Source organism: Squalius cephalus, assembly GCF_949319135.1.
Source record: "Squalius cephalus genome assembly, chromosome: 10".
Lineage (NCBI taxonomy): Eukaryota > Metazoa > Chordata > Actinopteri > Cypriniformes > Leuciscidae > Squalius > Squalius cephalus.
The window spans coordinates 14,701,890-14,719,069 of NC_137131.1; the positions used below are offsets into that span (position 1 = coordinate 14,701,890).

Below are 17,180 nucleotides of genomic sequence, written 5' to 3' on the forward strand. Positions count from 1 at the left end.
GGAGCTGAGGGAGGTAGGAGCCAAGGTTGAGCTGATGGATCGACAGGCCGAGGTAGAGTCCCGGTCGCGGAGGTTGGAGGCGGAGACCAGGGATCCACCTACCAGGCTGGAGCTGCAGGCTGGCAGACCCACAGCGACCCCACCTCTCCGAAGGTTGTTTGAGGAGTTGAGGGGCTGACAGGCAGTGGCGGAAGGGTTGAGAGGTGGTAGATGGGAGAGGGAGGCTGGGTGGGAGTTCAGGAACAGACTCAGGAACAGATTTCAGGCTCGGGAACAGATTTCAGGCTCGGGAACAGATTTCAGGCTCGGGAACAGATTTCAGGCTCGGGAACAGATTTCAGGCTCGGGAACAGATTTCAGGCTCGGGAACCGATTCAGATACAGGCTCTGGGACAGAAGATACAGGCTAAGGGACAGAACACACAGGCTCGGGGACAGAAGACTCTGGACGGGCATCTCGGGTGGGTGGGTGGGGGGAGGGGGGGGCGAGACTCTGGACGGGTGGTCTCAGCGGGACGAGACTCTGGACGGGTGGTCTCGGTGGGACGAGACTCTGGAACAGGTCTGGGAATATGGACCGTCCTTGGGGCAGGAACAGGTCTGGGAACATGGACAGTCCTTGGGGCAGGAACAGGTCTGGGAACATGGACAGTCCTTGGGGCAGGAACAGGTCTAAAAACAGAACGGGGAACAGGAATTGGTGTGGCAGCGGCCATCCAGGCTGAGGGCTCAGGCGGTGAGGCGGTGGCCATCCTGGCCGAAGACGAGGACTCAGGCATGGCGGGCATGATGTGAAAAAGCCTTGGGTCTGGCTGTGTTCCGGATCGAGGCACCGGATGACGGTCTCACTCCAGTCCAGTCCAGTGGTGTCTGGGAGGTTGATTGGATGGTTGAATGTGGCCCCGATCCAGAACAAGGTGCTCAGGCTCACGTCATCAAGGGTGCTGGTGACGGCAAGGCGGCAAAAGTCCTTTGTAAAGGAAAAAAAAAGTTTTTGCTCTCCTGAGCCATGATGATAATAATATTTACCCTATCATCCATTTTGGTCCAATCTTCTGTCACGGTGTGGTGCAGGCAGAAGACGAGGGAGAACCAAAAGTTCTAATGCAAACTTTTACTAACAATATAATCCAAACAGATGCAGAAAAACCACACACACTTAATACAACAGAGATCAGGCAAGGACAGACTGAACAGAACGGAACTAAATACAAACACTGATGAACACTGATTAACAGAACACAGGTGAGACAAATGACAATAATGACTAAACAGGTGATACAACTGAACTGATAATGAGAGTAACCATAGATACAAATGAGTGGCGGGAAAACAGAACAGAAGACATGTGACTAAAGAAAACAAGACTCAGACAGAACACAACTGTGACATACAGACAATGTAAATGCCATTTTCATATGAATATGATAATCGTCAGTACCTTGTTGTTGTTGTTTAGCTGTTTTACCATGGTATTTTCTGAACCACCTTTAAACTATGTAATTAGCACAGTTCATTATAAAGGTAGTGCTGTAATATTGTTTTGTTCATGTTTTGTCTTGACAGTATATGCATCTTGTATGTGGTTTATTATTTTAATCACTCACTTTAATTGCTCATTATACTTAATAATTAATATTTTTTTCTCCCAATACACATTTTGGATGTTTCCCTGAACTGATTTTAACTTGAACCAGTCTTCTATATTTATACAATTCCTCACATATTATGGCAATGGTGATGAAAATAAAAATGTTTATTTCAATAGTTTTACACCAAGTGTCGTCAGACCAGAGCTGCACCCCTGCCCATCATTCTTAATGATCAGGAACTCATGTGCCCTGAAATTGCAAGATTTGGAGAAAATTTTTTCTGGAGCAAGTTAAATTAATTAGATTTAATTAAGAACTTAAATACAACTGGCCTTTGACTTGAGATGCTAGGCTTTGGCCCTCCCGTGACTAAATCCATAAAATGATCCTATGATGGGAACCATTAAAAAATTGTATACAGTATATGAAGAGTGTACAGAGGATGTGAAATGGACAATGAATGAACTGATGGATATTTCATCTAATTCGTTAGTAAATGTTGTACATTTTATTGGTGCAGAGATGAGTATGTGTATTTTGTAAAACGTTTGCAACTGCTTTTATCACTTAATTAGAAGCACCACATTGTGTTGTTACATAGTGACTACTAAACATACATGCTTATGCTCGTGTGGTCTTCACTTGAACACTTGAGTCAAATACAGGAAATGTCATGTAAGTATAGGCAAGTGGCCAAATACAAATACCGCAATTGTGGGTATTGGGACAGGCCCAAACAGTGGAAAGTCCAAGGGCTGATAGACTCTCAGCCAATCAAATTCAATGAATGGACCTAAATGTTGTCCAATGATACATTTAATTTTAGAAATAGATGTAATGTAACCAAAAACATAAAAATTGTGTAATAGTCTGGTTGCTTTACATTTCTAGTTGGCTGCATTGAATTTTATTTGAAGGCATTTATTATTATTATTATAACTATTAGTAGGAGTAGTAGCATTGTTTCTTTTCTCCTTATGACTTTAAATGCAGAAATACAAAATAGAATTTCTTACAAGATACGTATAAATAAATCTTACAAAACTGGAAAACATTTATTATTATTATTATAGATAATACAACAAAAGTGCAGTCCCCAATAGCACCTACTGCACCTTATTAGATTTATTAGAAACGTTTCACCCATATAAATCACATATAGCAAAACATATTGCTAGAAACACTAATGATTGCTCATAGATTTTTTTTTTATATTAGTACTGATTATTATTAATGACTTGCATGGCTAAGAATGAGAATTGAAACATGCACATCACACCCTCTCATCCTCCCTACACACGATTTTATTCCAAAGCTGTTGACATAGCACAAAGGCATGATCCTGTTTCTGTGTGTAACACTCTTTACACTAACACAGTGGCCATGGTCTGAAGCAACACTTTGCATATCAGTATTTGCACATACCAGGTGCACTGTGTAGAATGTTATGCTCATTAATGATTGCTTACACAATATAACATTTGCTATGCAACCTCTGTCTCCTTGATTCTAAAGGGAGAGTAGTTGTGTTCAACAAATTGAAGGTTTATGAGGTTTGTTTTGTTCTGAGACCTTGAATCAGGTTTTTAACTGAATCACAGTTTGAACTGTGGCACAAAATCTGGTCCTCCTGTAGAATTGAAAATAATCCAAGATATTTTAAATGAACAAAGATATTTGCTTGACTGTTTTTCTACCCCCTCTTCCTACCACAATGACCATTTGGAGTTCCTAAGGCGCAGAGGGGCTGATAGTGATCTAGGCCTGCAGGCCAAATGTTTGTACTTTGGGGGTCGATGAATTGTCACACCTTTAGTACAGTGGTGGAAGTGTAATTATCTGATTGGTCAGTTTGAATGTCTCACATTTGGGTTTTAGTCACATGGTCAAGGAAAGGATAAAACAAGATTGAAACTGTTGCTCTCTTTGATGCTCTGGCTCTCTTCTTCACTGCGTCCCTTTCTTGGGGCTCTCTCCTTTTGCCTCCTCTTCTCTCTCTCTCTCTCTCTCTCTCTCTCTCTCTCTCTCTCTCTCTCTCTCTCTCTCTCTCTCTCTCTCTCTCTCTCTCTCTCTCTCGCTCAGGTAATATTTTATATTCTGGGTATAATTAATGGTATAAGTTATCATCATCTCATACATCTATTTTGTAACTTTTTTAAGTGTAACCATAACCATATTTTGTCATTAAACCTGTTCAGTTACAACTAATGTGCTAAATAGTTTTGATTTGGTATTGACTTTGAAATGCTACATATTGCAATACAATATCGTCACTCTCTATAGCAACGCTCTCCCACAAATATTAAGCTATTGTAACTGCGCTTATTTCCGTCGTTGGTATAAGTGGCAGTGGGTGGTATAGACAAGAAATGTGCAGTTTTCTACCATCTTGCTAATAACGTTTCTTTAGTCATTCGGCAGTTCTTGCAGCTTGAACCACTTCCACCCTTACACTCCCTGCAGAACTGCCTATACTTTTACAAAAAGAGACTTTCCGGACCATCTGAAGCTGAAACTGAGGGTACGTTTATGTCTCATGTGCAGAAGACAACATTGCCAAAACAATCCCCATTCACACAGATCCACAAAAAAGACTACAAACGCTGTATTATGCTGCCAGAAGCAGTTGGCGATGTCACTTTGTAAAGAAACACTAATATGCATGCGCATGATGTCATTGTTTTAACAAATTCACATTTTGTAGTTTATATTTATTACTGTATTTAGTTGAAAACGGTGTCGCGTAAACGCCCCCTGACTCTTTTAGGATTTTCTGAGTGTATTCATGTTCCAGCTCAGCTTTTTATGTTTATTTAAAGTAAATTAAGCTTTCATGCATTTGTGGGATTGATCTTTTAAATCGACTACATTTTCTCTTTTTGAGAGTCATAATTCCCTTTAGGTCCCCAAGAGCCCTCCAGCCATAGATCTCTTGTATAAACAGAATTAGCCCTAGAAAAATCGACCGTGCTGTCCATGAGTTGTGTGATAGAATCAGAAACATCCATATCAGATTTTACTCATAACTAATGCTTATAGTGTCCAAGCAGCCGAGCATATAGGAACCTAACTGACAGTGATGTGTGAATGGAATATCTTCTAATGGCCCAGCGCAATCTTGGTTTCCCTGGTGACTTCTTTTTAGTAAGCAGCATTCAGTAACCTTTTATGACGTGACAAGCATGTTGCTGAAAAGCATTCCCTCACTTTAAATTACAATTACTTGTTTTTGCTCTTCCATCCCATCAAATGCCCAATTCTCCTTTCTAACTCTGGAATTTTATAACATCAAGGATTAGTGCTCTCCATTATACATTAAAAGCAAAATTATGTGTAAAAGTACTTCTGATTCAATTAAGGGAAAGGATGTCACAACACGTGCATGTAATACAATGAACTGATGACACAAATGAGAAAATCTTCATATCCTGGCACTATTCTTAACAGGTAATTCTATTTAAGAGATCGACCGGATTTGTCAGGTGAAATCAGTTGACATTGACTCCACCCACAGTGCTGAGCTTTATCTGCATAATGAGGCCATCATGCAGGCAGCGCTTTATTGATTTAGAGTCAAGCATTAAAGCATTTCCTGTGCCTGTAAAGCAGTGCTTGCTGATCACATGTCTGCCCTTTCCTGCGTCTTTGACAATGCTTTGTGAATTCAGCATGTGTTGGCTGTGTATTCACAAATTCGCTTTGTTCTAAATCAATGCAAGGGGCTTCACAATGACAGCATGGATATGAAAGAAAAAAAGGAAAGAGTTTCCATCAAAAGAGAAAGCAAGAAAGAAAAAGGAAGTGCATATAAGAGCATGGTGGGTGCTTTTGAGAAGACAGAATAGGATATAGTTTGAAAGTGACACAATTAGTTATTAGTTGTTTAACTGAAATTAATTTCTTATCTTTTAGATATGATAGCTACATACCAATTTAAGTCATAAAGTGGCAATCACAACCATTTTTATCTCTGTAACCACACGTTTTAGAACATACCTTAGTATTAGAGATTTTTTATGTGTCATATTGGATCATTTTTATTATGCAACTAATATCCCCTTCTTTAACATTTAGATTAGGCTATATTTTCTGTCATGCTCACTAAAGTAATTCTTCAAAAAACATACTGTCTAAACTCACTTTGCATCTAACATGGGTTAAAGCTCCAGGAAAGATCCAGTCAGGAAGTCATTTATCTCTGTATGGGAAGAAAATTAATATTATAATTTCCTGTAAATGTTTACAGTGAAGCCTGATGCTTAAGACACCTAAAGTACTTAAATCCAAGTGTATTAGCTGTATGACAGCACAGATTTATCCCAAATCACTTTTACTTATCAAGTCTTAAGGAAAGATTTCATTAGAAGCCCTGCTGTGTTTTTTTTACTGTTCCTTCACTTATGGTTTATGATGATGCCGTGAAAGACACAAACAAGCAGTCTCATCCAGGTTTATCCTTGTTTGGTAAAGGGAGCAATGTAATGAGCTGAGGTCTATGGCTCTCACACAAGCTCACAATGAGGGAGAGAGAAAGAAAATGTATTGGATATAGTTCCAGTCAAGAGATATTTATTTAATTGGTTTTTCATTGAAATGAAATCATATACAGTAGATAAACACAGGAGAAAGCATGTATAATGAATGGATGTCTAATAAAATAAATCAAAATATTTTAGCAGATAATTTATTACACTGTGATTACAAACCGTATGGCTCACAATGTTATTCAGTAGCCAGAATCTTTATACAGAATGGACAAAAACCACTAACACTTGAAAATTAAGATCAGCAAGTCCTCAACGTTTTATAGAAATAAAATCTTTATCTTGTCAGTATTCAATTTAAACAAACATATCTTGACCCCCCCTATTCTATTAACGAGAATTAGGCAGCAAGCTACAGTAGGTCTGCTCACAGTTATCGAAATACACATTTGAAAATAAAATATAATTTTTTTTGGTAAGATTTAAGAGAGTAGAAAATGATTGTATTACTATTTCTTATATACATACAAGGCACTAGTAGGAAATGTTTTTCAAGTCCAAATTACTTAAAAGATATCAGCTGCATCATGAATGTACCGCCTACCCAGGCAATGCCATATGGGAAACTAATTCGACAGAAAGCGGAAATATTTGACTGATAAATGCTCAAATACGGAGCAGAAGCAATAGTTTCATGAATTCTCTTGAATTATTATTACTAGAATCCATTACTAAGCATAAGTAATAAGATTCTCATTTATTGACGTGTACGTGTTGATTAAATCATCGATACAGAGACATGCTCTTGCTCTGATAAAGGTACATGTAACCGTCACAAAAGAGTCGCTTCGCCACACCTTCCATCTCTCGAGGCACTTGATTTGCCAGCTGAGCCAGAGACATATGTAGGTACTGGCCAACCTCTGGACATGCCCGCACTTCTGGGATGTTATAGCCATTGCTTTCACCTACAAACAGATAAGTTTGTGATTAACGTCCAAAAGTGTTGAACTCAATCCAAGCACATTCCACACACATTCACTTACCAACACGGTCAGCCATACTATCAAAGAAGATCCAGTCAGTATCCCGAGGTCCGTACTTGACGAAAGAGACGTAGTGGCTGGTCTCTATGCACAACACAGCAAACAGCTCTAGTTTCTCCCGTGGAGGAGTGCGTGGATCAGACCCTGAACTATGTGAGTAAGAGAAGCCCTGAGGAAGATGCAGGCTTCTGGTTTTGTGCCATCGACGCTGCTTGTGAGAGTGAACCTACATAAATAAATTCCAAGATAGTTTATGATTATGTTGCAATAAAAAGTAGGAAAAATATTTATTGTGAAATCTACAGGTCAAGTGGCATGCTTAAATGTGGTTTTAACAGTACCTTTTAACATTATTTTTTTTATAATCAACTGATTTTATTGCATATATATGATCAAGCCTATGAAGATGCCCCTAGGAAAGGACTGTATCTATGCAACATAAATGGTAAAGAATATTCAGATAAATGCAGAATGTTTGTTTAAAACCCTACCTGAGTGGAACATTTCACACAGAAATATTTGAATCCTGTATCACTAAACAATGTGTCTCTGAAGCACTCAGCACACTCTTCATTTGCTAGCTGACCACACAACACACACGGCTGAGGACCTAATGGACAAATGTGCATAAACACACACCTCAAATGACTTATAAGAACACATAGAAACCGGGAAATACATTAATAGGAAACCCCCGAGACATTCATATATGTGACCCTGGATCACAAAACCAGTCACAAGTCGCACAGGTAAATTTGTGGCAATTGCCAACAATACATTGTATGGGTCAAAATTATTGATTTTTCTTTTATGCCAAAAATCATTAGGATATTAAGTAAAGATCATGTTCCATGAAGATATTTTGTACATTTCCTACCGTAAATATACAAAACATTTATTTTTGTGAGTAAATGCAGCACAATCGTGAACATAAATGGACAACTTTAAAGGTGATTTTCTCAATGTTTCGATTGTTTTGCCCCTCAGATTCCAGATTTTCAAATAGTTGTATCTCGACCAAATATTGTCATATCCTAACAAACCAAACATCAATGGAAAGCTTATTTATTCAGCTTTCAGATGATGTATAAATCTCAATTTAAAAAAATTTACCCATGTGACTGCTTTTGTGGTCCAGGGTCACATTTGTATAAACGTTTAAGACAAGTTACCATCAACGAGAAGACCTGTGATGTCCAGTTCTATAGAAGGAATGATTTTTGGAAACATTTTGAAACTCTTCCCTGAGCGAGGCATAGTAAGAATCAGACAGGCAGGCACCTGGAGGAATAAGTAACAGTTTGAACATACAATAACTTACACATCTAGATTGTGGATCCATTTAAATTAGATTTCAAGAAAAACACATATAAGTTGTCTATCCATTTGGGTCACACCAGAAATATTTACGCAGAGAGAAACAGTACCATCTGCAGGTCATGCATTGAATGTCCACGCAAAATAGGACAAAATAAAGAACTGAAAGCAGAATCTCAAACACAAAACATGCAAAGAGACGAATGATACCTCTGCTAGTTTCAGACTGTTGCTGAAAAACGAATGTTCCAGTAGCTGTTGAACCGTCGGCAGGACTAAATGGTGGTTGTAATCCATAAAGATTTGGTAGTAGTAACAGCTTTGCTCTTTATGTCCATTTGCCGATGGGCTGCTGAAGGCAGATAAAGTGATACATACAAATATATTAAAACATAAACTTGTATAAACTAGAAGGCATTCTCTTGCCAAGACATATTTTGCAGAAGTAATCTAAAAATTAGTAGGAAACAAGAAACTGTTCACACTAACGGTTTATACACATACTGAAATATTTGTTGTTTTCAATGGGTAGTTGAAGGCTACACAGTAGGAACAGAGATTTGGTGTAATAATATATTGGGTAACACTTTATTTTACAGTGTCCTTGTTAGATATGTTACATGTACTTACCATAGTAATAACAGTAAATTATGCATAATTACACGCATCTAACCCTCAACCAAATCCTAATCCTATCCTAACCCTATAGTAAGTTACATGTAGTTAATTAATATTACTCAGTACTTAAATGTATAATTACACTGTAACAATGAAAACACTGTACACTGTAACAAAGCTTAAAATAAAATGTAACCATATATTGATACTTAAAGGGTTAGTTCACCCAAAAATGAAAATTATACCATAATTTACTCACCCTCAAGCCATCCTAGGTGCATGACTTTTTTCTTTCTGCCAAACACAATCGGAGTTATATTAAAAAATATCCTGCCTCTTCCAAGATTTATAATGGTAGTGAATGAACTCCAATGGTGTTTGGCTGAAAGAAGAAAGTCATATTCATCCGATCGTCACCAAATTCGGTCAGCATGATGTCAAGACACTGAGGATGCTAAATTGCGAGGGGATTTTTGATATCTCGGGTGAGTAAATTATGGGATAATTTTCATTTTTGGGTGAACTCACCCTAAGGGCATATTTACGCTTGGTCACTTCATGTGTTTTTACTCATCAGATAGCTTTAAACTGTTCATTTTCCATTTGGACACAAAAATGCATTTTGGAGGTCATTTACACCTGGTCTTTTCACAATCGGATAGCTATCTGATCAGAGAAAACGCATTAAGTGAACAGTTGTAAATAGGCCCTAAAATATTGCCAATTTTTTTTTTTAGTAGTGTTTATAATATAAATATATAATAGTTGGGATTATGTATTTGACACTACCTCAAAAAGTACAAAGAAAAATGTATGAAATCATGAAGGAAGCAGAATAGCTAGCCTAAATTCCGCAAGATTACCATCCCTATTCCCTACTAAAAAAAATCAATCAATGAAAAAGTGCCCCACCAGAGTTTAAGTGGTGGATCTAGAGAGAGAATCTCTTGCATGATGAGAGAGAGGAACTCTTCAGGATCTGCACACATCAAGAAAAACACTATGCTTAGTCCAATTCCATGAAACAGCCAAGAGATCTTTTATAGATAATGAGATATAAATAATTTGTGCAAACAGCTGTGTAATATTTTGGATCTGTGTTTTGATGACTTGCAGATAAATGTAAAGTTGGACATTTTCCTTCAATATTCTGTTTGAAATCTGACATAGTTAACAAAGCTGAATGCGGCTATGACATCAAGAAGAAAGCGTACCCTTCTCATCTGTGGTGTAAGTGGGGCAGCGTTCCCGATTTTGTAATTGCTTCCGAAGATTCATCACACTGCGTTCTGGTACAAAACCATGCCTGTAAATATGAGAGAATATGTGGTTATTCAAGCTCTCCCATTATGTATATATGTGACTGTGACTGAAACTTCTTTCAAATTTTAATTTTACAAAAAATGAAACCAAAAAAAAAAAAACATTTCAATACAAAGCTGAAATCTCACTTGCGGAGAGGATTGACAATGCTTTTCAGTAGGATGCTTTGAATGGTTGGATCTTGCGTGGACTTAAAAAGCAGAGAATCCAGAACTGATGAACAGGAAAACACACTGGATAAAAAAATAAAACAGATTTTTCTTTTGTAATTGCTTTTGGGGCGATTCACATCACACTTAATATTTGTGAAGTCTGTACATTGTATACATACTTTAAAGTGTATTCATATATTATGTACTTTATACAATTTTTAAAGGTTTTCTGTAAAGACATTGCATTTGCATGTAATCAGCAAAGTTTATAACTCTTTTCATCTTCAGCATAGGGTCTATAAGTTCTAACCTGAACAGGGCAGAGTCCATATAACAGGAGTTGCAGTGACCCTGAATGCCCTTCATCCGACCAATCAATTGCTTTGACACATCTTCTGTTCTAATAGGTGGTACATTCTCCTCTTCCACATATACAGATGCCTTATCTGTTACAGAAAAAAAAGAATGAGGCACAAAAGTTCCACAAGTTGCACTACAGTAGGTGATGACATATATTGTGGCCATAATCAACCAGTGCAGTCCTTGAAAATGTTTCACTTTCTACTGATAAACACCTGACACACCCATTTCAGGTGTGTTGTCTCATTAGATAATCAGGTCTTACCAGAGTTCCCATTAAACTCCTTCTCCTTTGCAGCAGAGAAACGATCATCAGGCCGACAAATTGACAGTTTCACAAATAAACCACTTTGAGGAGGACATTTAAAGTATTGTTTTCCTTTATATGTTCCATCACTCACTCCACTGCCGTCCTCCTAAGAACAAATACACAATTTTTTAAAAGAATACAACAATTGGCTGGCTAGTTTTCTTTTCTTTCAGAACTGCAGGAATTCCTCAAAGATGCCAACTGATAAAGTTTATAAAGAATATTATAGCCTACCACTTCCAGCAAAGCACTCTTCTCAGGATAATCAGGTAAATATCCAATCCAGCGTACAATTCCATAAGATATTTTTTTCCCCACAATAAACTGCACTAGGGAGCCAACAGAAATGTCTTCAGTATCAGGAACACCCCCCATCTCTGGGCTTTGAGAAGTGTCCATTTTTTCGGTTTCATCTGGTCACGAAAACAAAAAATGAAACAAAAGGAAAAGCATTTTTAGGAACTAACTCCATTATATTTAATGGATAAAAATAGTTGTTCATGTAAATGCCCATGCCCTAATACTTGTGTTATAAGTACATGTGGCAACACATACAGTACATATGTTACCTTTATTTAACAGCTCCTCTTTAATTACACAATCCAATGGGACTGATATCTCTCCTCCTTGCTTCCCCTCTTCATCTTTATCCTGAGAAGAGGAACGTTTTAGGAAATCATTCTGACCTTTTATTATAACACTGTACTAAAACTCATCTTTGTATGACAGATTGTTTTTTTATACACAAATCTTTACTTAATATTTAATAATCAGTGATGCAGATCTGTAATATTCTTTTAATTTAAATGTAGTTGACCAGTAACGTTAGTGCTATTTTTATGCTGCTGTTACATATCAAAATTTCCCTCATGGGATTAATAAAGTATTTCTAAGCCTGAGTTTTATCTTCAGCTCTAAGGAAAGTGTTCAATGAGAGTGTTACAGAAATATTTCGCTCAAATATAAAATTTCTGTTGTTATTTTATCACCCTCATGTGTGAAATTCTTCAAAATTTCTCCTTCTTTGTTTGACCGAACAAACAAAGTCAAACAGGCTTAGAACCACAGTAAGTTACTTTTGGGCAAACTATTCATTTGGATCACTCTAATGAGAGGTCAGTACTCACGGTAGATATGAGAACCATTTTACCATCTGGGCTGTCCTTTATAGCCATAACCATGCCATGGTGAGCATTTTTGTCACCAAAAAATGTTACTCTGTCTCCAACATTGAGAGGCTCAGTAGATGTCATGGATGGGGAAGACTGAGTAGGTAATGGTGGTGCTGAAGGTTTATGATCCACTGGTTTGATTCTTGTAAAAGGGGCAAAAATGCCTGAGTTTTTGGGACATGTGAAGTAGGGCTTGTGGAGGTAGGAACCATCATTTTGACCTTTTCCTGTATCTTCACCCTAAGAATAGAAGAGAATATAGGACTTTCATATTACCCTTAGTGGATAGTTTGTATTGCTCAACCTTTATTTTCTCTTTAACACAGCTACAGAAAAATTCTCACTCACACACACAAACTACTCACCTGCAGTTCCACCCCAAAGAAGACTCCTGTTATAGGATCAAAGCTACAAGATTTGACATTTCCAATGTATCGAATCACACCTTTGAGCCATTTCCCATTAAACTCCACATAAACCCGACAGTCTAAGGACAGATTTGAAGCCTCCTCTAAAGCCTTAGGGTCTTTCAGTGCAACCAGTCGCTCTATATTGGATTCAAGAGCCAGCAGTAATTCTGCTGATCTGAGTGTCAATGGTTTCAGTAGAAGTGCATCAATGTCTGTATGCATTGATCTGCCCATACGACCTACAGGTAAAAGGTTTGTGTTGTTTTCATTTTTCCATTCCACATATAGATCCTGATCAATGAAGCATATTTCACCAGCTTCTATGTACCCAATTGGCGGTTTTGCAATTATGATGAAGTATATATTCTTGTCGGCTGAAGCCATTTCTTATGTCACTTGGAAAACTGAAGTATTGTCAGGCTTTCAGGTTGACACCAGTGTTTCCAGAATGGGCAAGGGAGTCTTCAGTTATTTGCTCACTTCGAGCAAAGCTTATTCTTCCCGTACAGGAACGTCATTCAAATACCTCCAAGTTAACAAAAGTAAATGATTTAAAACAACTGCGCTGGTAGATAGGAAGAGCTGTGTAACGTTAGACACTTCCTGCAAAACAGTCAATAGTTAGAGATAGTCAGTTTTGTATGTTAATAGTTCATTGATAGCCTATAGCCTACCTATTGACCTGGTAGACTAACTTACATGGCTAATGAAGTTTTTAAATAGATGAACTACTCTAAAGCGACATCATTAAATGAATAATTCCCAATTAAATTGCAAAAACATCCGAGCTTATTATGCAAATTACTTACCGATGTCAGTTAGTACTTTCGATTTCTGTATCTAAAAATGAATCTCGTTAAAAACTGTCAATCTTCTTCCAAATAAGATATACAATTCAAAGGTTGGTAGAATAATGATGTGATTGTCGAAAGTTTAAGTCTAAATGAAACTACTCTCTAGACATATCGTCGGTATGTAAAGTTTCAAACAACCAGGCGCAGGTTTTTTTTTTTTTTTTAGCTCAAAACCAAAACTATAGAGTCATCTGTTGGAAGGCGTGTTGTGATTGGATGTTGCTTCTACACGTAATCACAGGCGTCGTCGCAGTTTTATGACAGCCGTGTTTTGGTGTGAAGATGGCTGAACGTGAAGCGCTAAAGAGAGAAATAGAGGAGCTGCAAAGTAAGTGTGATATTTTATTTATATATCGCTCTTTTAGCGTAATTCAACAGTGTTTTCAGCATTTCCCCAAACCCTACGTTCGTTATTAGCCACATTTAAATGAGGGTTCAGTAACAGTGTGGCTGATCTAACGGTTTTCACTAAAGCTAACTTAACGTTAACTGTTCTGTGCCTGGAGGAACACCCTTTGAGATGTTTATGTTTTTCTTCTCCATATGTTGATTTTCATTGTCCTCGCTGTTGGTAGTTATTTGCTGTAGAACATGTTCAGAAACTATACAGGGCAGTGGCAGAAACGACAGTGACACATGTCCCTTAAAAAATATATGATGAATGTCTCTGTTCGTTTCTGTTATTAACATTTGATATTTTTAATAATATTCTATTCTTTATAGTATTGTCTTCAGATTTCTGTCACATGTCTTTGCTTTCTTGGTAGCTGTTGAATATGTAGCCTAGCTAATAGAAAATAGTTTTGTTGAAACATTAATGGTTGAAAACGATGATCTCCTAAATTTGCAAACTTTGAAACCACAATTACATCAACATTTCTTGCCACATATAAGGCAAGGTATAGACCTTTAGTGACACATTAAATTAATCCAAAATATTCTAGCAGAGTGTTTATTGGCTAATTTGGCTTATGATTTATGCATATATTCTATAATTTTGGTTTAATGATTACATATGCTCTGCATTTGATTTTGTAGTTATCAACTATACTATTTTACAAAGTTGAAATTAATTTGAAGTATTTAGCATAAATTGATAGTTTACAAAAATTGCCATTGAAAATGGAAAGATACCATTAAAAAATCTATTCCAGGATATATATCTTGCATTGACTGACATTTATATTGTATCTTATCTTGTCAGTTGAGCTTGAGTTTAATCTCATGACTTTGAATGCCATCTAATTTCACACTTCTTGACTTTGCAGACCTCATTAATGACTATAAAAGCACTCACGGTGACATTCCCTCAAGCTCTGCCCAGTGGGATCATGCCAGACACGGTTCAAGGAGGGGCCAGAGTCAGGGTCATGCCTCACATTACACACAGTCAAGTTCATCAATGCCACAGCCGTATGTGCCTCATTCTTCTGGCAGCTGGAGGAAAACATACTCCCTTAACAACAAGACAAACAAGGCCGTTGTGAGTCATGAGTCTCACCCAGCTCTGGACCACCTGAACCAGCCTCCTCACCGCATCGCTACATCTGGAGCCACTGCTACTGGGGAGGATGTTGGACTTGTTGGGAATAACAGTGTTTTATTTAAAAAGTTGACAACAGAACAAACGAAGAGTAAATCTGCAACATATTCGCTCGGTGTCCAAAGTGATACTTCAAAGGAGAAGAAAAGTGACGCCAGTGGAAAAAGGACTGTTCTTATATCTGCAACAGAAAAAAACGATCATGGCTGTTCATCTACCAATGAATTAACTGACTCGACTTTATCATCAGAGCCTGAAAGGAAGATAAAACCCACTTTTAAATCATCCTCAGCTGTGAACAATCCCTCTATCCCTTCAACTGTTAAACTTCCAGCTCAAATTCAAGTCAAACCACACCTCCCCACTGCTGTCATATCCAATAGGACTGTCGTATTGTCATCAGCCAATAAAGATTCTTCTATGGCTTCTTCTACTTCTAACCTTCAGTCTCAGGCTTCATTGAGTCCCACAAAGCTCATTCAGTCTCAGGCTTCATTGAGTCCCACAAAGCTCATTCAGTCTGAGGCTTCCTCGAGTCCCGCAAAGCTCATTCAGTCTCAGGCTTCCTCGAGTCCCGCAAAGCTCATTCAGTCTCAGGCTTCCTCGAGTCCCGCAAAGCTCATTCAGTCTCAGGCTTCCTCGAGTCCCGCAAAGCTCATTCAGTCTCAGGCTTCCTCGAGTCCCGCAAAGCTCATTCAGTCTCAGGCTTCCTTGAGTCCCGCAAAGCCCCAGCTTAAGATAGACTCAACTCAGACACGTATAGCCTCGCCATGCCGTAAGAGATCTCGGTTTACTTGGGTGAAAAACCAAGAGATGGTAAACATAAAAAGCACACCTAAGCCAGTGAATTCTCTCTCCCCAGCCACTGAATCCTCTCCTGGTACAGCCACTGTCAGAAGAGTCTCCAGCTCCAACAAGAGGGTGTCTCGCAAGCCTTTGTCTCTCTCCCTTGGAGATCCTAAGACCTCAAAGTACACATGGGTGTCTTCATCTTGTTCCCTGTCAACAGCTGGGAAAGCAAATACTTCAACGAAAATGCTACGCAAGCCTCTTTCGCCCAAATCTCTTAAAATCCCTGTAAGAACCTCTCAAGGTGGACTGGAGGGACCCAAAAAAGAAAAGCGATACGGCACAACCTCGACAACTTCATCCAAAAAATCTAGAGCAGGGGGTGCTACTACATCCCATGCTGGAAATACTAGCCGCTATCGCTGGAAGGCGGCTGGGCAAAATGCGACAGCAAATGCTAGCTCAACTTCTAGGACTACCCATAAGAGCACAGTGTATCGATGGACCGCTAATAAGAATGCTCAAAAGGGGGAAAAGGGATCTGCTGTGTCCTCAAGCTCAGCCCGCATTAACCCTCCTACCACTCCACTGTCAGCTGGTGCCTTCAAGCTCAGGAGCCAAACCAAGATCATCAGAAAATCTGTTAGCAAGTGAGTTCTGCTTTAAGACCAGTTCACACTGCACCGACAGACGCCAACCAGCGGCAACAGACACATAGTCTGGTTTTGTTGGATCAGTGTTTTACACTTGTCGGTGTCTGTTGCCATTGGTCGGTGCTTGTTTCTACTGTTTGTCGTGTCGTGAAATATCTGAGGGGGCGTTTACCCTACAGCGTTTTTAACTAAAAACCAAAAACTTTTTATGCGTTTGGCCATTCATTAACACGATAGTTCTGGGGCCTGAAAACACAAACTTTTGAAAACGGGTATCAAAGTGCAAGTTTTTGAAAATTATACCATTATACTGTTTCCTTAAACTACAAAATCGCAAAATTGTGAAATCGGAAAAGAGAATTAGTTAAAGGTTGTATCAGCGATTTCAGGCCCAAAAAAAGCCCAAACATAAATGATCACATTCATCTAATCTTTCCCAACGATCCGCTAGCTGCTCGCCCCATAAGCAGTCCGTCAAAAAAACGCGTCTCTGTAGGCAGTCTAGGCTCTGAGATCTGCACACAAAAACAATTGGTTTCACCAACCACTCAAAACCA

The 17,180-nt window shown here is 38.5% G+C and overlaps 2 protein-coding genes across 3 annotated transcripts in view; one reads left to right on the forward strand and one right to left on the reverse strand.

The window, feature by feature from the left end:
* Positions 1-6,131: 6,131 nt before the first annotated feature.
* cyldl (cylindromatosis (turban tumor syndrome), like) lies at positions 6,132-13,831 on the reverse strand. Of its 2 annotated transcripts, none has more exons than XM_079884378.1 (15): positions 13,594-13,831; positions 12,740-13,387; positions 12,330-12,614; positions 11,772-11,853; positions 11,437-11,615; positions 11,158-11,308; positions 10,843-10,978; positions 10,509-10,613; positions 10,272-10,363; positions 9,970-10,036; positions 8,650-8,791; positions 8,295-8,403; positions 7,614-7,732; positions 7,123-7,348; positions 6,132-7,044 (listed from the first exon to the last, which is right to left on the reverse strand). In XM_079884378.1, exons 2-15 carry the CDS (start codon positions 13,166-13,168, stop codon positions 6,860-6,862), a joined length of 2,307 nt encoding a protein of 768 aa, XP_079740504.1. In that variant the 5' UTR covers positions 13,169-13,387; positions 13,594-13,831; the 3' UTR covers positions 6,132-6,859. The 2 variants fall into 2 exon arrangements, with proteins under 2 accessions (XP_079740504.1, XP_079740505.1); XM_079884379.1 differs by having other exon boundaries at positions 8,650-8,788; positions 13,594-13,821.
* Positions 13,832-13,889: 58 nt separating this feature from the next.
* The window catches only part of zc3h3 (zinc finger CCCH-type containing 3), a 72,375-nt gene continuing 69,084 nt past the window's right edge, over positions 13,890-17,180 (forward strand). Inside the window, exons 1-2 of the mRNA XM_079882541.1 lie at positions 13,890-13,966; positions 14,907-16,620. Coding sequence (XP_079738667.1) covers positions 13,921-13,966; positions 14,907-16,620 — 1,760 coding nt within the window. The 5' untranslated portion in view covers positions 13,890-13,920. The remainder of the gene's footprint in view (positions 13,967-14,906; positions 16,621-17,180) is intronic.